At 38.2% G+C, this 23,691-nt stretch overlaps 2 protein-coding genes, 1 long non-coding RNA gene and 1 pseudogene across 4 annotated transcripts; 2 read left to right on the top strand and 2 right to left on the bottom strand.

Annotated features, from left to right (window-relative positions):
• Positions 1-2,742: 2,742 nt before the first annotated feature.
• Positions 2,743-3,240, bottom strand: LOC125470875. The gene is made up of 2 exons (XR_007253254.1): positions 3,192-3,240; positions 2,743-2,871 (listed from the first exon to the last, which is right to left on the bottom strand). It is a non-coding gene; the product is annotated as an uncharacterized LOC125470875 (long non-coding RNA).
• Positions 3,241-10,387: 7,147 nt separating this feature from the next.
• LOC108868070 (transcription termination factor MTEF18, mitochondrial-like) lies at positions 10,388-12,537 on the top strand. Its single transcript, XM_018650353.2, has one exon. It carries the CDS (start codon positions 10,718-10,720, stop codon positions 12,518-12,520), a length of 1,803 nt encoding a protein of 600 aa, XP_018505869.2. The 5' UTR covers positions 10,388-10,717; the 3' UTR covers positions 12,521-12,537.
• Positions 12,538-14,458: 1,921 nt separating this feature from the next.
• LOC103959145 lies at positions 14,459-16,592 on the top strand. 2 transcript variants are annotated; one of them, XM_048570544.1, is made up of 2 exons: positions 14,459-14,863; positions 15,859-16,592. In XM_048570544.1, the coding sequence occupies exons 1-2, from the start codon at positions 14,837-14,839 to the stop codon at positions 16,312-16,314; spliced, it is 483 nt and encodes a 160-aa protein (XP_048426501.1). In that variant the 5' UTR covers positions 14,459-14,836; the 3' UTR covers positions 16,315-16,592. The 2 variants fall into 2 exon arrangements, with proteins under 2 accessions (XP_048426501.1, XP_009369774.2); XM_009371499.3 differs by having other exon boundaries at positions 14,461-14,863; positions 15,788-16,592.
• Positions 16,593-21,276: 4,684 nt separating this feature from the next.
• On the bottom strand, positions 21,277-23,170 carry LOC103959541 (annotated as a pseudogene).
• Positions 23,171-23,691: the final 521 nt, after the last annotated feature.

The following is a 23,691-nucleotide window of genomic DNA, read 5'->3' as shown; positions in this document are numbered from 1 at the left end:
TTTGATGGCTTTGTAGAATTGAAACCCAATTCTCTCAACAAAATCTTGAGCCATAACAATTCTTGCACGCTGTGTGCCATACCTCTAAATTCAGCTTCAGCACTGGATCTAGCCACTACATGTTGCTTCTTACTGCGCCAAGTAACTAGATTTCCTCCAACAAATGTAAAGTATCCAGAAGTCGATCTGCGATCAATTACTGACCCAGCCCAATCTGCATCAGTGTATCCTTTAACTTCTTGATGTCCATGATTGGAAAACATCAAGCCTTTTCCAGGAGCATACTTCAAATACCTGAGAATGCGTTGTACAGCATCCATGTGGGCTTCACTTGGCCTATGCATAAATTGACTCACCACACTTACAGCATAGGCTATGTCAGGTCGTGTATGAGACAAATAAATCAACCTCCCAACTAATCTTTGGTATCTTTCCTTGTTAGCCGAAACTTGATCAGGATAGTCTCCTAATCTATGGTTTTGCTCAATTGGTGTGTCTGCAGGTTTACAAGCTAACATCCCAGTCTCAGTTAATAAGTCTATAACATATTTCTTTTGAGAAAGAAAAATGCCATGCTTTGATCTTGCAACTTCAATACCCAAGAAATATTTCAAAGTACCCAAGTCCTTCATTTCAAATTCCTTGGCTAGATACATTTGAAGTTTTTGAATTTCCTCGACGTCATCACCTGTAACCACCATATCATCCACATAAACAATTAAGGTTGTAAGTTTACCTTTATCATGCTTAAGAAATAAGGTATGGTCAGCCTGAGTTTGCTTGAACCCATAATTTCTCATCGATTGAGCGAACCTGCCAAACCATGCCCTTGGTGATTGCTTCAATCCATACAAGGACTTTCTCAACCTGCATACTTTGCCAATATCGCAAGTGGTAGTGAATCCAGGAGGAAGATCCATGTATACCTCTTCATCCAAGTCTCCATGTAAAAATGCGTTTTTTACATCAAACTGTCGTAGAGGCCACCATAGATTTGCTGCCAATGACATAAGAACCCTAATAGTGTTGATCTTTGCTACCGGCGCAAATGTCTCTTGATAATCAATGCCATAGGTTTGAGTATAACCTTTGGCTACCAATCTGGCCTTGTACCTCTCCACTGAACCATCAGCTTTATGCTTTACTGTGAACACCCATCTACACCCAATAGGTTTCTTGCCTTCAGGAAGTTTAACCAGTTCCCAAGTGGAGTTTTTTCGCAGAGCTTCCATCTCTTCAATCATAGCTTTTTTCCATTTTGGATTTTTAAGAGCATCCTGTAACTTATTAGGAATTGAGACTGATGACAATTCGTTTGCAAAAGCTATATAAGAGTCTGACAAGCGATGAGATGAAACAAAATTAGATATAGGATATTGAATACCCTTTGTAGAAGAATGACCATAACGAACAGGGGGTATCCCTCGATTTTCTCGAATAGGATAACGAGAACCAGACTCATGATGTGGTTCATTTGGATCAGCACTTAATGAAATCTCATGATTGGACTCATCAAATATAGTAGGCTGAAGAGAAGGAGAATGAGTGGTTACCTCAGGATAATTCGTATGAGTAGCAGCTGATTGGTCAGAGAGTTGGTCAATGAGGGGATTTATCTGTGGGTGGTCTATCTCATCAGCAACTTTTTCTTTTTCTTTTCCTTTATCTCCCCTTTTTCTTGTCCTCTCATATACCTTCAATATTTTTCCACTCTTTGCCTCATCATTAGGCAAATTTGGACCATCACCGGCATCAGACAAGTGTTCATCCGAAAAATGCATACCACCAATGTCAAGTGGCAACTGCTCTTCCTCCTTACTCCTCATCTCCCCCTGAAGAGAAGTGGTCGAATCTCCCTCTGAAAAATAAGCTCTTGTTCCTGAAAGGTAACATCCATAGAGACAAAAAATTTCCCATTGGGAGGATAGTAACATCGATACCCTTTCTGAGTAGCAGAATAGCCAATAAACATACATTTGATGGCTCGAGGATCCAACTTATCACGATTTTGCATGTGGACATGAACATAGCAGACACAACCAAACACTTTTGGAGGAATATGAAGGAGTGAAGGAAGAGAATGATACTGGGAAAGGGTTTGGATAGGTGTTTGAAATTGGAGAACACGTGATGGCATGTGATTGATAAGAAAAACAGCTGTGTGAATGGCATCACCCCAAAAACGTTTAGGAACATGCATAGCAAAACATAAAGATCAAGCCACATCCAAGAGGTGACGATTTTTACGTTCTGCTATACCGTTCTGTTGAGGAGTATATGGACAAGATGTTTGATGAATGATACCTTCTTGTTGAAAAAATGTTCCAAGTCCATAATTCAAATACTCTTTCCCATTGTCAGATCGAACAAATTGAATTTTAGCATTAAATTGGGTTTGAATCATTTGATGAAAGATTGGAAAAACAGACATAACCTCACTCTTACTTTTTAGTAAGTATACCCAAGAAACTCGAGTGTAGTCATCAATGAAAGAGACAAAGTATTTAGCACCAGTATAAGTAGGAATATGAAATGGTCCCCAAACATCAGAATGAATAAGAGAGAAAGGAACATCACTTTTATTGGAGCTTAAAGGAAATGAGACACGATGATTTTAGAAAAGATGCAAGTTTCACAATGGAAATTAGAAACCTTGACTTTAGAAAATAAAGAAGGGAATAGATATTGCAGGTACTGAAAGGAAGGATGTCCCAATCTTTTGTGCCATAACCAAATTTTTTCAGAAGCTTCAAATTGTTTAGCTTCCACTTGACAACTGTAACTTGTCTTCTCACAATCTGGTGGTAAGTCCAAGTAGTATAGACCTCCCCTCTCTCTACCATGACCAATCAACGCTTTCGTTCGAATATCCTGAAACCAACAATGAGTAGGAGAAAAGATGGCAAGACAGTTTAGTTGATTTGTAAGTTTACCAATGGAAAGCAAATTGTGAGAAAGATTAGGAACATGTAAAACAGATGAGAGAGATAGGCATGGTGTTAATGAGATGGAGCCTGCTCCAAGCACTGGAGTGGAAATACCATTAGCAACTTTAACGGTATTTAAAGGTGGAGTAGTGTGAGAAGCAAACCATGAAGAGTTATTGGTCATATGGTCAGAAGCCCCCGAATCAATGATCCAAGGTTTATTTGGAACACCAAATGTGGTGTTCAAGGCAAAACCAAAGTTACCTGCGTCGACTAAGGAAGTGGAAGCAGTAGTAGGAGAAACTGAGTGAGCGGATTGATCTACTCGAGGCACGGAAGGCGTTGGTGTAGACAGGTGTGCTTGTGATCCAACAATGCTCTTCTTTTGATTTTCTTTCTTTTGAACCCACTAATTAGGATATCTATGCAACTTAAAACAAGTGTCTCTAGTATGCTTATCCTTGTCACAATAAGTACACTTCCTTGTATCAGTAACTTTAGATCCACCTGATCGAGAATTCGAGACTCCACGGGGAAATCGAGACGGAGCAGCTACCATGGCTGATCCTTCCACTTGTGGGCCAACCAACATAATGGTTTGCCTACTTGCTTCAGCATTCACAAGAGCATAAGCAGCACGAACAGATGGCAAAGGTGTTTGAGTCAAAACTTGACTGCGAACATGATCTAAATGAGGATCAAGGCCAGCCAGAAAATCATACAATCTTTCTTCTGAAATTTTTGTCTCTCGAGCAGCGACATCATCAGCACATTTCAATTTTCCAAGACGTAAGAAATCTATTTCTTGCCATGTTTGCTGAAGTTTACCATAATATGCAGATAAAGGCTCACCATTCTGGCGAGTCGCCAGTGCTTGACGGCGAAGTTCATATAATTTTGATGCATCTTTTTCAATTGAGTAAGTTTGGGTAACAGCATCCCAAACATCTTTTGCAGTAGAGAGCCGGAGAAAAATGGCCCGCAAATCTCTAGTCATGGAGTTGAGAAGCCAAGATTGAACCATGGCATTCTCTTCCTCCCATATAGCATACGATGCATCGGCTTCTGCTGGTGCCTTCTTTTTTCCACTGACATAAGACCATTTGCCTCTGCCAGTGATGTAGATGCGGACACTTTGGGACCACGAGGAATAGTTGGACCCATCCAACTTGTCTGGGGTGATATGCAGAGACATATCATTTTGTGTAACAGCAGCTGAAACAATGGTCTTGGAGTCACCCATTACTACTGCAACGAATTCTCTTTATTGAAACAATAGAGAGTCAGTCTCACTGAGAGAGATGCAGGAACAAATGCAAGGAGGAAGAGGCAATGGCACGGGTTTGTTGAGTGATTCCAACGGGTATGGGGTAGTATTTAAATTTTTTTTGTTTTTTGGAAAGTTTTATGGGTTCGTGGAGATATTGCAAATGGACAGAAGATGGGTAGAGATGCAGCGGAATGTATATGGTTAACAAGCTCAATATGGGTAGTGATGTTGGCAGATATGGCCAAAGAGAGATTGGATTCGTACGAAAGTATAAGGCCTGCTATTCTGCAGGTCTTATAGGGTAGATGGCAGTAGTGCCAGTAGGTTAATCAGAATAGAAACTCCTTTTTTGGATCAAAATGACTCTGATACCATGCCAAAATAGAGTTAATTTCTTGATATTTTCATCTCCCAATCGGAGGATTTATATAGGAATACAAGCAATGATGATCAGGTATGAAACCAGTACAAGAAGTCATAAAAAACTGCTATGAAACTACTGCCTATATCTAAATTTACTGCTTACAACTACTCTATTAATTACAATGGATTTCATGTCTGATTTTCTAATTCTTTAGTCAACAATGGCTGCTTCAGTTAACACTTTAGTCAACAATGGCTGCTTCAGTTAACATATGGCCACGAAGCCTTGTTGTATTGCACTCAGCGTTCATTGTGTGCATTCCTCATTTTGCAGTGATATTACCAGAGTCGTTTTAGTTAGGTTTTTCTGCATCAGGTTAACTATAGAAGTAACGTGCAAGTTTGAATGATTTTGATCTGTTATCAGTTTACAACTCATTTTATTATTGAAACTCTTGGCCTTTAACTGCCCTCGTGAAACTGACATGAAACTGATGACAAGGTGAAACAGGAACCTGCATAAGTGGCTTGTGTCATGCTTGATATAACTTGCCAGGATATGATGGTTTGATTGATGGTCTCTGCATAAAACCAAGAACCCATTCTATTTATAAAGTATGGATGAAGGATAATCGTAACTAGGATTTCTTTTATAATGATAATCATGATTATGTTAGATACACTGATGTTGTGTTTGGATTGATTGGTGTCTTATCTAAAATTGTTTAGCAACAGTTTACGGATGTCAGCATCCTATGCTATTGAAGTTCAGATAATATGATTATTGAAAGCGTGTATTTTGTTTCCATTTTACGAAGATCTCCTAAACTTAATCAAAATTACAATATTGCTAAGTTCCGAGAACTTGAAGGCAAATCTATGGAATACAGGTGCAGTCTTTCAGGGTTTGAATGACAAATTGAAACCCTAGTGCTTTGGTATGAAGCTGGAGGAGTTCTTGTTCCTGCACAGCTCGAAATCCTTGTACAGCGGACAACATTCATGTAAGTTTGTGACAAAACAAGCTCTCCGGAAAAGTCCAGTTGTTGGTTTGTTGCTTATCAGCATCTCTGGTTCTGTGACTGAAAATACATACCAGGACCGCTCGAGGAATTCGAATCCAATGTGTTATTAATTCTCTTTTCTTTTTATTATGTAATGAATTCCATGATCTCTTATGAATAAAATAAAACCGTTCGAGATCTTGACTCGAGAAAAAAAGAAGGAAAATAAAATTTGTTTTTAAACTTGGTGCATTGGTTTGGAAGATGTGGATCATATGTGGGATGGGGTTTGTAGTTTTGGAATATGAAAATTGTTGTACTTCTCAGAATCAATGGTAGCAGTCCACCCGTTAGGACAGAAGGATTTTTCAAATGACGGTAATCCCAGCCTGCTGGCCTCCGCCATTGTTTTCCGTTGCAAGGAGAATCCTGCCGATGACACAAAGCCCGTAGTGGGCCTCCTCGGCACGGGCTGTAGCCACCGCAAGCACAACCACAACTGCCAACAACTTCCACATTGTTGCTTCGGTTGTGGGTCTCATGGGGCATGGGACAAGTTTATATTGGACTGATATTGATTACCTACTTTCCACATTTTTATTTTTTATTTTTGTCAAACGATAGATTTTGTAATTAGATGTTAGATTAAACACTAACGGGGTTTTAACCCACACTGTCATGTAAGGGCTCAACGCATTTTCACCACTGTGGTAAAGGGCAACTTGCCCACATAATTAATTCACACATATTTAATTCACAAAAAAACCATACAAATGCTATTCAGATCTCTTCTCACGTTATGATGTGGATTATTAAAAAGATATGGTTTGCTACGTTTTAGTTAATTCGATTAATTAATTGCATAATCTAAACCATGACCAAGAGGAAAGGTTTCGAACCCAAGATGTAGTGCAATAACATGGGAGGTCCTATCTACCTAGACAATTTTCCACTTGCAATATACTTGTATTCATAAGTAAAGACGCCTGTGACTAAATATTTACAGTAGGATATTTGTCGGTAGACGGTAGTAATAACAATAGAAGAATTTATGTTTTTGTTAAAATGAAAAAAGGGATTAGCTAGTGGTTTCGACACAGTAGTCCATCCTTTCGAAGACCGAGAAAACTTATAGAGGCATTTCAGTCTTCCCCTGATCACCGTAATAGAATTTATGTTGATGGTAACAAATTCGTTAGTTTCTGCCATTAGTTATTATATACGTACAATTACCTCTGTAATTAAACTTTTGTGATTTTCTTTCTCATCGTAATATTTTTTATATATATAGAAATTATTTTTTTTTAGTCATCATTAAGTTACTAACATGTGACGCACACTTAGAATGACAATAATCCTATATTGGGGTGTTTATAAGAATGAAAATGCTAGAGAGATCACATTTTGTAGATCACATCTAAACTATTGCACTAATAAAGGTGAGACCTACTTTAATTGGGGACCCCACTTCTATTAGAGAGATGACTTCGATTGAACAACAAAATGTGGATTCTCTAGCATCATCCTTATAAGAAAGAGAAGCAATTTTCACACATACACTTTTTCGCTTTTTGCACACCCCACCTTTGTAGCCACCAAATTAAATAAACTAGACAAAATCTATGTTTAAAATTAAAAAAGATGTATCTTATAAATAAAGCCAACAACCCAATGAACAATATTTTTTTGGGTCACAAGCTTCACTAAAAAAAATCTTATATATAAAGCCAACAGCCCAATGAACAGTATTTTTTGGATAGAAATGCCTCTCAAACAAAAAACTTCAAAAGCAATCCAAAATAATGCAGGGGTATTTTCGTCATATAAACAATGTTTTTTTAAATAATTAATTCTTTTTGTACAATATTTTTGGTACAGTTTTTTTTTAATCTTTATTTTATATTATTTTTTGTATAATTAGTACTCCGCAATAGGCTAGTAATAATGTAATTTGATCAATTATTTATTAAATATTATTTTCTCTATTTTTAAACATGTTCAAAACATCTTAAGAGGCACGTAATGCCGGTTATAAAAAAAAGTATTTCGCACGAGCATAATAATGTGATTCAATTAGTTGTCAAATGATTGTTTTTTTTTCTTTTTTTCGAACAAATGATATTATCTACACTAAGGAGAGGGTGTGACATCTCACATCGCCCAGGGAAGTGATCCTTATATGTATATTCACATCCCTACCTAACACAAGGCCTTTTGGGAGCTCACTGGCTTCGGGTTCTATCGGAACTCCGAAGTTAAGCAAGAAGGGGGTTAGAGCAATCCCATGATGGGTGACCCACTAGGAAGTTGCTCGTGAGTTCCCAAAAACAAAACCGTGAGGGAATGGTAAGCCCAAAGTGAACAATATCGTGCTATGGTGGTGGAGCGGGCTAAGGGAAGTGGTCCCGCCCGGGCCGGGATGTGACAATTTGGTATCAGAGCCTAACCCTGGTCGTGGTGTGCCGACGAGGACGTCGGGCCCCTAAGGAGGGTGGATTATGACATCCCACATCGCCTAGGGGAGTGATCCTTAAATGTATATTTCCATCTCTACCTAACACGAGACCTTTTGGGAGCTCATTGGCTTCGGGTTCAGTATGAACTCCGAAGTTAAGTAAGAAGGAGGCTTGAGCAATCTCATGATGGGTGACCCACTAGGAAGTTGCTCGTGAGTTCCCAAAAACAAAACCGTGAGGGAATGGTAAGCCCAAAGCGGACAATATCGTGCTACGATGGTGGAGCGGGCCCTAGAAATGATCCGTCCCAGGCGGGGATGTGACAATTTGGTATCAGTGCCTAACCCTGGCCGTGGTGTGCCGACAAGGACGTCGGGCCCCTAAAGGGGGTGGATTGTGACATCTCACATCGCCCAGGAAAGTGATCCTTATATGTATATTCTCATCCCTACCTAACACGAGGCCTTTTGGGAGCTCACTGGCTTCGGGTTCTATCGAAACTCCGAAGTTAAGCGAGAAGGGGGCTAGAGCAATCCCATGATGGGTGACCCATTGGGAAGTTGCTCGTGAGTTCCCAAAAACAAAACTGTGAGGGAATGGTAAGCCCAAAGCGGACAATATCATGCTACGGTGGTGGAGCGAGCTCGGGAAGTGATCCGCCCCAGGCCGGGATGTGACAGAGGGGGGTGAGCTTAGCCTCACAATGGGCTGGCAATATTATAATTCAAACAGTTGTTTATTAAATATTATTTTCTCTATTTTGAATACGTTCAAAACATCTTAAGAAACGCGTAGTGCCGGTGATAAAAAATGTTGTTCACATGTGCATAATAATGTGATTCAATTAGTTGTCAAATGATTTTTTTTTCTTCGAACAAACGATATTATCTACACTAAGTGGAAGAGGGTGGGCTTAGCCTCACAATGGGCTAGCAATAATATGATTCAATTAGTTGTTTATTAAATATTATTTTCTCTATTTTTAGTACTGATTTGGTACTGAGATGTTTTTATAAAAAATGGGTTTAAAAAAAATGGAACTTTAACGAAAAGTTATTGGTATTGTTCACTTTAACGAAAAACCACATTTTTACACTAAAAAAATCCCGGTACTATTCACTTTACCCTTTATTTTGTCCTTATCGTTAAAACTCAAAGTTTTCAAGCCCTTTTCATTAGTTTTCCTTAAATAAAATAAAATAAAATAAAAAAACTAAGCTAAAAAAGGTGTTTGGTAAACACTTAAAAACAACTTATTTTCACAGTTTTGGGTGAAAAAAGGCTGAAAACGTGAAGCAGCAAAAATGAGATTATTCTCACAGCACAGCAAAAACAGTTTTTTTTATTTTATTTTATTTTTTTTTCAAAGCACAACAATACCAAACCAACCCTTAAACACGTTCAAAATATCTTAAGAGGAGAATAGTGCTGGTTATAAAAAACAGGTTTTTCGCACGAGCAAAATAATATGATTCGATTAGTTGTCAAATGATTGTTTTTTTTTTTTTGAACAAATGATATTATCTACACTAAGGAGAAGGGGGTGGGCTTAGTCTCACATTGGGTTAACAATATTGTAATTCAATAAGTTGTTTATTAAATATTATTTTCTCTATTTTTAAACACATCCAAAACATCTTAAGAGCCACGTACCGCCGGTGATAAAAAAGGTCTTTCACCGCGCACAATAATGTGATTCAATCAATTGTATTCTTTTTAAACACTTAAAAGGCACGCAATACCAATTATGAAAAATAAAATAAAATAAATAAAAAAAAAGCCTTTCGACGTGCATAATAATGTGATTCAATTAGTTGTCAAATGGTCGTTTTTTTATTTTTTATTTTGAACAAACGATGTTTTCTATACTAAAGGGGAGGGGGTGGGCTTAACCTCACAATGGTTTAGCAATAATATAATTCAATCAATTGTTCATTAAATACTATTTTTTGTATTCTTAATATAAATTCAATAGAATGTAGATGGAAATTGAAAGACCGATTTTATTATGTGGATTCAGCTGCTTTGATTGGTTTATGAGCGGTTTCTTCTAGTATGGTCGAATATTATTCATTTTTTTTCAAATATTTGACTTTTTTTTGTCATAAAAAAAATTATTGAAGCAATTCAGCATATAAATACATTTAAAACATTTAAGTCAAGTATAACATGTTGTGGTTCAAAAAATATCTTCAGCACTCGCTCTAGTAAGACATAAAATTGTGTATAAAAATCACCATAAAGAAATTTATCCGCCTTTTGAGTGGGTTTAAAAGGTAATTGGGCCCCCAGTTTTAAAAACAAAAGTGCACCCACTATGATTTGGCCCAAAACTTCGTAGAGGTAACGGGAGAGGGTAGGGAAGCAGCTGAGATTTGGTTCTCAGACAGCCGAAAAAAAAACCCCCAAAATATTTCCTTCGAGTGGGCACGTTCAGTTCTAAAACCCTACTGACCCCTGACCCCGCAACAAAAAAGTGCTAAAACCCTTCGGGCAGAGTCAGAGAACAACTCAATCGGCATCGGTACCAGAAGCTCCTGCAAAATCTCGCCGAGTATTGGTCCCATGCTTGATGTTCGTCAAAAGCCCAAGGTAATACTTCGTACAGAGACTCCATATTTATTTGTGTTAACCTGAAAATCTGGGCGTTTTAGGCACATATAGTAATTACTAGGTTGGAATCTCTTCAAATTTGTCATGACCCATTTGCAGAAACTCAGATTAGCATCTGTTCGCAAATGGGTTTCGTTGAATTGTTGCGAAAACCGTGTTAGATCACCTCTAATCCCATTTCAGCCAATTGGGTATTTCTGCAATGCCCCAACCTTTAGAACGTACAGTACCAATGGAGCTTCTGCAAATGAGAATTCCAAAAGTTCGGATAAAACTTCGAGTGGTAAGGGAGGAAATGCTGTTCGAATTTCTTATTCCATTCGAAAAGAAGCGGAAGCTGCATTGTTGGATTATTTGCATGGTACTAGAGGGTTGCAGTTCACGGATGCAGAGAATATGAGTAAAAACTCGCCTCGCTTTCTCGACAAGCTTCTGAGACAGGTTGATATTGAAAAAGAAATTCTTGCAAAGAAGAATAATCAGAAAGATATTGGGCGGGCAATTGCGCGGTTCTTGCGGTACCATCCTATTAACGAATTTGAGCCTTTCTTTGAGAGTTTGGGTTTGAATCCTTCTGAGTATTCTCCGCTTCTTCCACGCAGTTTGACGTTTTTGACTGATGATAAGTTATTAGTGCACAATTATACTGTACTATGTGATTATGGAATTGCACGCAGTAAGATAGGAAAGATTTACAAGGAATGGACAGAAGTCTTTCAATATGACTTTGAGGTTTTAACATCGAAACTTAAAGCTTATCAAGAACTAGGTCTTAGCCAATCTACTTTTGGTAAGTTTATAGTTGCTACTCCTTGTCTTTTAATTGGGGATGTAAATGTTGAATTTGTTAAGGTTTTGGAAAAATTGCAGAGTTTTGGATTTAAAACCATTTGGATTGAAGGTAATTTGTCAGCAGATAGTTCTCATAATTGGAGCCGGATGCTTGAAGTTCTTAGTTTGTTTAGTGAGATGGGTTGCAGTACCGAACGGTTGGGTCAATTGATTGGTCAGCACCCAGATATTTTGTTTGATGGTTCTGGTGAAAAAACGCTTTCACTAATTGGGTTCTTACTGAAATTTGGATCCACAAAAAGCCAGCTGTGTTCAATATTTCTGCAATTTCCACAGATTCCAGTTGTGAAATTTGTTTCAAATTTAAGACAATGCATTTTGTTCCTGAATGAGATTGACATGAATGTTGCAGAGATTGGGAAGATTGTCCATTCCCACCCCCTGCTTCTCGGTTCTTGTTCTTTGAAAAAAACCGTCAGTTTACTCTCAAACTTGAACGCTGGGAAGAAAAGATTGTGTACATGCATCCAGAAGAACCCACAAGTATTGAAGAATTGGGTTTTGGGTAAAAGAGTTGAGCGAATTCCAGACTCGGGAGACGACCTTAGATCAAAGATACAAAAGATTAAGTTTTTGTTGGATGCAGGATTTGTAGACAACTCAGACAATATTAAAGAAGCACTGAAAGCATTTCGCGGCAAGGGAATGGAGCTTCAGGAAAGATTTGATTGTATTGTTAAAGCTGGTTTAAGTCCAGAGGATGTCTGTACAATGATTAAAATAAGCCCTCAAATTCTTAACCAGACAAAGGATATCATTGAAGAGAAGATTGATTTTCTTGTAAATCAATTGGTTTACCCCATTTCGACTTTGGTGACCTTCCCAAGATATCTTTCCTATAAGATTGAAAGGGTCCAGCTTAGGACATTGATGTACAATTGGCTCAAGGATCATGGAACAGCTGATCCTCGGCTTAACCTTAGCACTATTATTTCTTGCTCAGATAAATGTTTTGTTAGTTCTTATGTAAATCGTCATCCTAGTGGTCCTCAAGTGTGGGAGGATTTGAAGAATGAAATTTATTCCAAGAATTAAGCTATTTATTGCCTCTACTGTTATGGTTCTTTCTGTATTGTTGGTTTCCTTAAGTTGATACTAACAAACCTCTTTCTGTTTTCTTTTACTTGGGGGGAATTTTTGTTAGTGTTAACAGGCAAGATGGCACATATGGGTAAATATAAGCAAAGATTCTTTAGCACCGGATTAGCGTAACTTGTAAGTTTATGTGCATGTGTGCAGGTACTTCTGGACTTGAGTAATTGTTCATGTTCTGCATAGATGCTAAATTAGTTTATTAAGTGATATAATAATTTTCCCTATAATCTATTATTTTTCTATTCATCGCCTTTTTCTCGTGATGTGAAAATTTCTCTTGATCTTGTTGGTTATGAATTCATTAGTGTGTCTCCACTCTACCTTTACACAACCATTTGCATTTCCAAGTCCGTAGTAGTCCAGTTTAAAATGGCTTATCGTCGTGAGCCTGAAAGCTTCTCAGTTTGACTCCTGTTATCAGACTTTAAGCTGTATCTGCCTCAACCGAGGTTTTACTGTTCTAATCAAATTTGAAATTCTTGTGTGTGCGTTTCAGAAAAGGGATGAAAGGTAAACTATGGTGGCTCATGCTTGTTGAAACTTACTGGGCCATATGAAGAGTTATGCATTCACCTGTTTCTTCTGATTTTGTTTAAGTTTGGAAGTACATATCGCTTCACTTGATGGGATAAGGCTTTGTTGTTGTTGTTGTTTGAAGTACATATCGCACTCATGAGGGTGTACAAGATTTTGGAACTGGCGTGCTGGTAGTTCAGTTACTGCTCAACAGATTTTGTTCATGTCTTAAAGCATATTAAAGCATTCATAAACATTTTCACTGTTTCAGTTCGAGAAATCGGAGTTATCTTGTTGAATGACTAAGAGCAATTAAAACCAGCGTCGGGCGTGCAGGTAACTCTGTCTTTGATCCCAAGCTTGACGCACCGCGAAGTTCTATGAAATAGTTGCAGATCAAACATTGCTTGATCCTACATTTTGGAATTTTTAGTATGCCTTCGAGAAGTTGAAGGGTGCTTTAGTTTTTCGTTCACTTTTTGCTCATCTAGTTCTTAAGAAATTAGGGCTCGTTTAGAAGGGCTTTTAAATGACTACAAACGTTTTTGATGAAAAGTTTTTGAAATCAATTCGAATAGATCCTTCAAAAGCACAGTAAGTACTTCCTACAAGAAACACATATTTGGTGTTTCTTTTACAAAGCACTTTTGGAATCCAAAATCAATTTCATCAAAAGCGTTTGCAGTCATTTTAAAAGTACTTTCAAATAAGTCATTAATATCTTGTTTAGGTGCTTTTGTTTTGGTACTAAAGCAATAAACCTTTGGTAACGAAAATGGTTCTATATATTTACTAATTTTTATATTTATAAAAGATAGCGCGAATTAGTGACTCTAATATTAGATTGGAACAAATAAATAGAGAAAAAAAGATGTAACACATCAAATTTAATTTACATCTCGTACTGGACATGCTCTAAAGAGATCATGTTAATGTTAATTTATCTAATACCTGTAAATAAATTACTTGAGAATTAATTAGTACTCACCAAGAGAATATTGACTATTTCATAGGAAATTTATGCTATTACTAAACACATCGATATTCTATTCACTTGCAGTTTCCTTTACGAGATGTAAATTTGCGCTACAACTAAAAACATTAACGTTGATTTTCAACATTGATGCTTTGGAAATTTGTGCTAGTACTCATCAAGAGAATGTTGACTATTTCATTGAAAATTTGTACAGCATGGCATGCGTGTTGATTTTCAACATTAACTGTTTCTCGTCGTATTAAAAAATATAAATTTGCTTAAGAAAGGGAGAAAAGTGCAAAGTGATACCCAACTGGATTCGACTGTGACCTAAGCAGTAAGCATCAGTACCGGATACATAAAACCTGCTGAATATTTAATGACACTTGGACTAGGAAGAGCACGACAAAAAAGCACTCGCTACTTTCTCACCAGTTTCTCCTCTCCCCTTTCTCTATTCAACTTCTTTCCCTCTGCCTCCTTCCTCCCTTTAAAAGCTCTCAAAATCTTATTGCTTTTGATTAATCCCTTCAGCATCCAATATTTCTGCTAACCTTTCTCTCTAATCACATCGTTTTCTGATCTGGGTATTCTTTACTTGTTTCTTCGGATCGAAGTTTTCAATTTTAATTGGATATTTCTGCTAACTTCATCACTGTTGGAAAACCTTTCATACAAAAAACAAGCCTGTTTTGGTTGATGGGTTTTTGTTAGTTTCTTGATTGGTGTAATCAGATTCTGAGAAATGGATTTTTGTGAATGAGATGCAGAAAGTGGATATTTTCTTTCAGGTAAGCTCTTCCTTCTTCTATCTTCTCCATGTTGCAAATATATATATATATATATATATATATTTTTTTTTTTTTGATTTTCTCATATGAATGCTTTTGCGTTGTTATGTGAAAATAAATGGTAGTGAAAAGAAAATAAATTGCTTTTGATATCGTGGATTTCTAATAGTTTGAGACCTGAAAATTTTGAAAGTGAAAATTTTGAAGATGGGTGGAATTAGTTCATCATAATCTGAAACTGAAAGCATAAGTCTTAAGGTTCAAATCTATGGATCCTTTCTTGCATATTTTTTTCTGCAGCCAAAGTTGGGATTAGGATTTGGATTGTTATACTTAAGATTGAAGCCAGAATGTTTGATTTGCCATTGGTTTTTGATCCAAAAGGGATTGGTCTTCCTTGTTGATCTGCAGTTACTAGTAAATAAGTTGTTCGGGTTGAATTTCACAACGGGTTTAGCTGTTTTGTGATACATACCTACCGTTTCCTGGTGTTTCCGTATGTTTCCCCTTCGATTTCTCTATGCTAAGATGATTAAACTGAGTCAGTACAGTCGCTCGATGTTGGAACCTGTTGGCTGGATCAAGATACATTTTTGGCTTTGGATATTTGAAATTATCGAGATCAAGGATTTGATCCTGCATTTTCCTTTCTTCTTAATTGAATTCAAGAGAAACCAAAGAGAGTGCTAGGAATTAAGCGGTCGCTGATTTGCATGGTCGACTTGAAGTTTCTGATTTTGTTTGTAGTTCCTTATGATGTTAGTAAAGGTTTGGGAAATGTCCTGTCCCTTAAAGGTGTCAGTTTTGACTCAATTTTTTTTATCTAAACTGGTTCATTATTAACTTTATCATTGGCGGATTTCCTTCAGTCGTCTTCTGCTTGTGGATGGCTTATGTTTGCATTCTGTCAAACAAACTTTGCAGGTTGATAGGTGGAGTTCATTCAGCTACACAGTGTAGTTTTTGCTTCTAAGATCATCGGTTTGCATTTGCAGAAATTCCTTAGTTTGGAAATTTCATCACAAGGGTTTTTGGCTATGGGTAGAGGGAGAGGAAAAGCAAAGAAACAAAATGTTATTGCTGCTCGTGAGGATACTGGAAGTGGTGAAGAGGAAAGGATTCTACCAAGCAGGAGAAGAGGAAGGCCACAAAAGACATTGAAGGACGATATTGTAGAAGGAGAAGAGGCTCTGAAGACAGAAGATGGCGAGGATGCAAAAAGTCATGTTTCGAGCAAAGACATGAAAGGCCAATCTGCCATAGAGAATGGAAGGAAAAGGAAGAGGTCAGCTCAGGTCAAAGAAACTGTAAAATCAGTCAAAGAGGATAAAATGATTGAAACAAAATCAAGTCTCGATGACCCGAAAAAGTCTGTTGGATTCCGACAAAATGGGAGTAGGCGAAAAAATAAGCCTCACCGAGCTGCTGAAGCTGGTGTTGAGTGCCAGTGAGTTCAGTTCTGCTGTTGTGATGGTTGCCCACCTTCTTTGCTCACCTCCTTGTTGGTTCACATATCATTCCTTATACTGCCTTCGTTATATGTTTTTCTGAGTTCCTTCTTTGCTAGCAGATGATTTTGATTGTGAGATTCCGATAACAATGTTTGTTTGTTCCATGCTTTTTGCTTCTGTTACTGGCCAGAGACATGCTTTATGTTAGCTGTAAAAAGAATATCTCTGACCAACTTCATTTTTTGAAATTAGATGAAATGCATTTGTTTTTCTGCGTATACTCCTTTTTTAGCAGATGTTCAATGTTGACACTTGTTGCAATTGATAGCTGAGGATACTCAAATACTGAACAAAGGAAAATCAGGTGAGTTTAAGGGTTTAACAGATTTTATTTTAATTTTATTAAGTCTATGTTATTATATGTTCCCGTTAAGTCATGGATGTCGTTCCCTTGAAGCTTGATAACATTGTCATAGCTATGTGAATATATGTTGTTGTCCATTTTACTTATCGCAGAAAAAAATTGCTGGTTACTTAGTTTGTTTTCTTCCGGCGTGCTCATATTCCCAAACACTCACGCGCACACACACGTATACACATTCTGGTATGCTGGCAAACAACGAAAAACAACATTTTCAAAATAGAAGGGTTCTATGCTTCTCCTCTCTGGTTCCTATTTTCGGAATATATTGGTTGAGATGCCAACAAGCCAAGTTAGCCAACTGAACACGTGCCTCTGATTGATAAGAAGCAAAATTACTTCGCATACACAAGATTTAAATCTAGAACTTGGAAGCATTTTGTTACTTCTTCCCAACTTTTGGCGTACCACGGACATCTGCTCGAAGTCTACGTTGGTTGTTGAACGGCCTAGAGACCAATGAAAGATGAATTGGCCTTCAGGTAGGAGTCAGTAGTCTAAACCAGTATCATGGATGACAATTATAAGTTCGCAGATGAGGATGAAAGTTTGGCAGTGTTGTATCACTCCATTTTTCATGTCAATTGTTTCCTAGACCAAATGCATTTCTCATTACTTTTGAGATGGAGTTTCTTCTGTGTAATACTAATCGATAGGGCCTCATTGGTAAGTGCAACAAGATCTTGTACATTGGAACCCATGGTTGGACCCGAATCATGGAATCTTCTTTACCTCGTCCTCGGCCTCGACTTCGTCCATGGATGTTGACGCCTCCATGTCGGGAATTCCTTTGGCCACAACCACCTTTTGGTTTTTAAAGATTTCGATTTGACGCCAAAGCTTGCTCTAGTTGTTTGTTTTGTTGCAGTTTGTTATATTGTTCTGTATGTCTGATCTCATCGTCAAGTCCATTCCAATGGCTCAATAAATTGAACAATATGTAATGGATAAGTTCCGGAATGGACTTGACGGGAATGACAAAAGTATCTCCAAGATTCCCATTAGGAACAAATTTTACTACCTCAACAATGTTTTGACCGAGTGCCAGATGCTAGCGAGAAAACATGGTTTCAAGTTTCAACTCTCCAGAGGAGATACCATAAACAGAATCAGGAGGGAGTTAAACAAGATCAAGAGGGAGCTCAAGGTGATAACAGATAAAAAGAGATCATCCCATGGAAATTTCGCTCCACAACCTAATAATGGCCAAGCAAGCTCACAGGACAGAGAGCTTTTGAGGTGGACTACTCGTCCAGTACATGCTTCCAATGTTCATGGATTTGATGATGATGTGATTTCAATGAAAAAGTTGCTTGTTTTTTCCATGCTTTTTGCTTCTGTAACTGGCCAGAGACATGCTTTCTGTTAGCTGCAATGTATTAAAAGGCGAAGGCCTCCCATGGATAGCCCCGCCTAGGAGTGAGGCGTGAGGTGAAATGGGTGTGCGAATATATATTACATATATAATTATATTTTAGGGGTATGCTATCCACACACCCGTTTTTACTTCTCACACTCTTGTTGATTTCTGTCCCTTGATTTTCTTCAATTCATCTGATTCGATGGCCGAAAATTAAAAGGGTGTATGAGAAGTAAAATGGGTGTGCGAATATCACACTCCATATTTTATAGATATAATACTTCGTAAAACAAATATAATTATAACTAAATCATGGATAATATCATCTTCTTCATTACTAAGTCTAGTTGTACTTAGAAACTATGTCATAAAGTCTTGAAATGTTGTAATTATTTATTTTATAGTAAGCAATTATAGAGAAATTTAAGAGAAATAAGGGTGAGTGACCACAATTAAAGGGAATTTCAAGGAAAATAAAGGCCGAATGTCACAATTATAGGGAAATTCAAAAGGAAATAAAGGTTGTTTAGAGAAATTCATAAAGGCTAAGCGGAGAAATTATATTGGAATTTAAAAGGAAGTAAAAGCTTAGTGGAGCAATTATTATGAGGAATTCAAAGGAAAATAAAGGAAGAGTTAGAGTTGGAGTTAGACTTTGTCATTTGGAGAGAGAAACTCTCTCTTCCTTCTTAGTTTAAACTAGAACAGCCTACTGTATTTTAGAAAAAGACATGAATTTTGAAGGGAAAAACATCGAAGTTGAACGCCTGGGAGCGTCTCAGCCTCCTAGGCGAGTACCGAGGCCGCCCTACGCCCGCCTCCACAAAACAGAGGCAAAAATCCAGCCGTCCAGCCTTCAAGGCCGCTTAGGCACACCCCAAGGCTAGTTTTTTAGGACAAAATAGCACTATTTAGTGACTAGGAGCGGAGAGCCCGTTGCGCGTCTATATCAAAACGTCCCAAAAGAATATCTCTGACCAACTTCATTTTTTGAAATTAGATGAAATGCCTTCATATCTCTGCGTGTATTCCTTTTTTGCCTGAAAAGGAAAATAAAAATGGGCATATGTATGTGATGAATGTGAACATAAGCTACTCAAAATAACGAAAAATGGAAACTTATAGCTGGAGATAGACCTGTAGACCCGAAGTCTTGAATAAAGATATGTCCTTTGTGATGGATTACAAGTCTTGAATGGATTTGTTGCACATTCCTTGAACATGTGAACTAGAGATGCGACCCTTGTGATGGTTTTCCATGAACTCTCTAACAGCAAATGAATAACATCGTACTCTGACTTCTTATGAACATGTTAACGGATGTTCAATGTTGACACTTGTCGCAATTGATAGCTGCTGAACAAAGGAAAATCAGATGAGTTTAAGGGTTAACAGATTTTATTTTGATTTTCTTATGTCTGTAATTATATGTTCCCGTTAAGTCATGGATGTCTTTCCCTTGAAGCTTGATAACAGTCATCTCTATGTGAATATATTGTTTGTTTTCTTCCGGCATGCTTTATGGTCCTTGATGAAGTGTACTCGTATTCACAAACACGCTCGCGCACGCATGCTTATACACATTCTGATGTTGGCAAATATATTGGTTGGGGTGCCCAAATGAAATTGTTATCCACATTCCCTTTCAAATTTCAATGCATCTAAAGAAAAACCCAAACCCTGATGTACAAGTTCCCAATTTTTTTCTTTTCTTGCCAGTTATCGTTACAATTTTGAGTAAATAAAAGAGGGTTGCAGAGGTTATTCAATGGCTCAAGAAATTGAACATTATCTAATGGATAAGTTCCGGAATGGACTTGATGGGAAAGACAAAAGTCTCTCCAAGATTCCCCGGTACAATCAATTTCAAGAAATAAAGACTTTGCTTGAAGAAATTTTCAGCTCAGACTTGCCTGTAGAATCATCCACCAGGGACAAACTTTACTACCTCAACAATTTTTTAAACTGAGTGCCAGATGCTCGAGAAAACACGATTTCAACTCCCCTCAGGAGCTACTGACCATAAACAGAATCAGGAGGGAGTTAAGAAAGATCAAGAGGGAGCTCAAGGTTATAACACAGAAAAGAGATCATCCTAAGCAAGATCAAGAGGGAGCTCAAGGTTACAACACATAAAAGAGATCATCCCATGGAAATTTTGCTCCACAACCTAATAATGGCCAAGCAAGCTCACAGGACAGAGAGCTTTTGAGGTGGACTACTCGTTCAGTGGATGCTTCCAAGGTTTATGGATTTGATGAGGATGTGATTTCAATGAAAAAGTTGCTTTTCCAGCAAGGAAGTGATGACCGGTTCAGGGAAGTAGGCTTTGTTGGTGGGGACGGTATAGGAAAAACAACACTTTTCCAGCTCTTATTTGACAAACAAGAAGTGAAAAACACATTCCTCCCAACATGTGTTTCTTTTATTGTTGATCTGCATTGTTTTTCTTATAAAACTTCGATGAAACAATGATATTGTTAAATGAGTTTGTGAAATTTGGAGTATGTAATAACTAGTTATAAGAATATAGCTAACGGTTCTGGAACAACGAACTTTGTATGCTTTTTGTAGATCCCCTGTTGTAATAAGTCAAGGTGGCAACAAATAGGGGCACATTCGATGTCGTTAAAATGAGCCCAGGTTGCATTGTTCGTGTCGTCTAGATTCAGGTATGCAAGTTTCGAGAGACGACACTGTTGAGCCACTAAAGCCTGTCAAATATATTGTTTGTTTTCTTGTGAAAACGGTATAGGAAAAACAACACTTTTCCATCTCTATGTGAATATATTGTTTGTTTTCTGGCAACCATTTTCACAAGGAAAAAAAAATTCGACTCTACAGAAAGCATAGCACATGGATCAAATGGTCTAGTTATCTAAAGTTATCAGATTGTAAGTAGTATAGGTCTACATACTACTGCTAGTAAGATCCTTCGACATAAGGGACCACATTTCGGGTACTAAATTTTTTGAATTTCCAGATTGACATCAGGAATTATTTTCTCTATGATCTATGGCTAACTAAAGATCGACATCTGCTAGAACTTATGACAGTTTCATGGGTAAGAAAACCTTGGAGTAGAAATGAAATTTAATTCGAAACCGGAATGAATAAATTCAATAAGCGAAATGGCATTTTCTTATTCTTCTTCGGAGACTAGAGAATTACAGTTTCCTTTTCAGTGAATACTTATGTTACACTCCGCGCATTCAAACACCAAACCTTCACAAGGTTCTCCACACAACTGACAATCAAGAATGCTCTCTCGCTTATCGAAAGGAATGGCACTCTTTCTCTTATCAACAAGAGGAACAGGGTGTGGATGAGCATTATGCTTGTAACTGCTCCCTAACTTGACTTGCGGATACCTCCCCAGAAGGCAATGAGGATGGATATCAAAGCCGCAATCTGTAGAGTAGTAGAACCAATGTGTAGGATCTCGTTCTCCTTCACATATTTCGCAATAATAGTCACCTAGTTCGTTTGGAACCGGATGATAGGTGAGGTTGAGAGTAAGATTGAGGTATTTGTACCTTGCAGTAGGAGGTAGTTTAACACATGCAACACAACAATGGAAGTTACACTTGATACAACTGAAGCGTACGTCCGTACGAGAAATACCACAACCCTTGCAATCTTCTTTGTTCGGATGAAAGTTGAAGAAGAGCGGGTGCCTATGAGCGTCATGCTTAAGAGGGTTTGAAACAGAAATCCATTGGAGGTCAAGGTATAAGTCGCATTTGTTACAATAGTAAGAGAAGCCTTGGCTAAAGCTTCGGCACATATGACACTTAAAGACTGTCAAATGAAGGAGCTGCCGAGAGGAGTGTGATCTGGTGTCGATGAAGTGGGTGAAGCCTTGTTCTAGGTAAATGAGCACAGGTTTGGTGTAGATAGAAACGGCATTGTTCTTCTTCGGCGCAACAACTATAAAAGGCACCGGTGCTCATGGTGATGGGTTGCATGCAACCGTCACAAGTAATTGTACCATCAAGATCTCTAACTGCATAGCTGAGGACTAAAAAATGTTGATCATGACTAAAATGCTTGATCTGTTGTGCTGCCGCTGATTCTCTTTGGTCATCCACCGTGTTCCACTGCTCTTGACCAGGTATAAGATCACCATCGTCGTCGGCATTGTCATCATCAAAGGTGTCGGTTAGTTCCTCGAAGGCACATAGAGTGTCAGCAACGTAACCACACCGACGACAGTAATAAACAGCGCGGCAACTATCAGTGTTTGTATAGCAGGTTTTACAAAACTGGTCCCTCGGGTAGGCATCCTCTCAAGGTACCAAATAAGCGTGAGGCGGTGTTCGTGAGCACTGATCCTAATGCGGTGTGGTAACGTATGAGCACATGCTTTGTCGACCAAGAGGTGACAGACGGTACAAAGATACGAGACATGATCCCATGTTCCGCCGCAGATATCACAATCGAATGGAATTTTCTTCCGGAGGACAGTGAACTGATGCACGTGTCGGCGATCCTCAAGAATGAGGCGCCAATTCGAGGCACATTTGACGTCGAGGTTGGGCTCGCAATCAGAACAAGTGTAGGCTATTCGGCAAGGCTGGTCGCAGGAGTCACAAGTGTAAACTGTGAAAGGATCTTTGTAACATTGCAGCTTAAGGGGGTGTTTGCGGTGGATAGGGTGGCGGATCTCACGGGGTAGCTCCGCACATGTTTTGTGGAGGTTGTGTTGTCGTGACGAATAAGGAATGTAGGGATATTTTGGGTATGAGGTTATGTAATTGATATCCTAGTATATATAGGATACTTACTTTATAGTTTGTAGGAGATTTGTATAAGCTTTTATATATATATATATATATATATATATATATATATATATATATATATATATATATATATATATATATATATATTCCTCTATGTGAGAAGAATAATATTCAGATCAATATTCATGAAAACCCTAGAATTCTATCATGGTATCAAGAGCAGGTTAGGCCTGCCTTCGACAGCCAACAAACTCACAGTAAACTCTCTCACAGTCTGAGCTCTAGATTGTGTTAGAAACAAGAAAATCGAATTACAGCCTTTGTAAACATCAAGGCTACGAGAAACCTAATCAAACCTATCCAAGAGACTTGTTACGATGGCTGGAGATCAGAAGGCAGAGTTGATTCCCGTGCACACCTTGTCCAACCCAGGGCTCGGCAAGCTAGGGTATCCAACTGGGACGGCACCGAGTGGAGGAGGCCAAGTTGGGCCCAATGTCCAACAAGACAAACCTGATAGGAGTAGGGGGTATTGTAGCTGTTGCAGCTGGCCAGCGTAGGCCCAGTTTGTCCCACCTTGTCACGGCAGAAGCCCAGTCAGAGAGGCAGCCCTTGGAGATAGCATCCAAGAGTGATGAAACCGGTCCATTACTGTCTCTCATCAATCAGATTTCAATGAATGAAAACTCGGAAGACTCAAGTAAAATTGGTATTGTTTTAATATCGTCCACCAAAAAAGGTAATGGGTGGATAATTGACTCTGGAGCTACAAATCATATGACTTACGATGCATCAATATTTTATCACATAACTCTACCATCTAAAGATAATGTCATCACAGCCAATGGTGA

This window comes from the organism of the source record quoted next, unplaced genomic scaffold (genome assembly GCF_019419815.1).
Source record: "Pyrus x bretschneideri cultivar Hongxiangsu unplaced genomic scaffold, Pyrus_bretschneideri_v1 Contig53, whole genome shotgun sequence".
NCBI lineage: Eukaryota > Viridiplantae > Streptophyta > Magnoliopsida > Rosales > Rosaceae > Pyrus > Pyrus x bretschneideri.
Note: the sequence above shows the minus strand (reverse complement) of the source record. Positions and strands in the feature narration are given on the sequence as shown.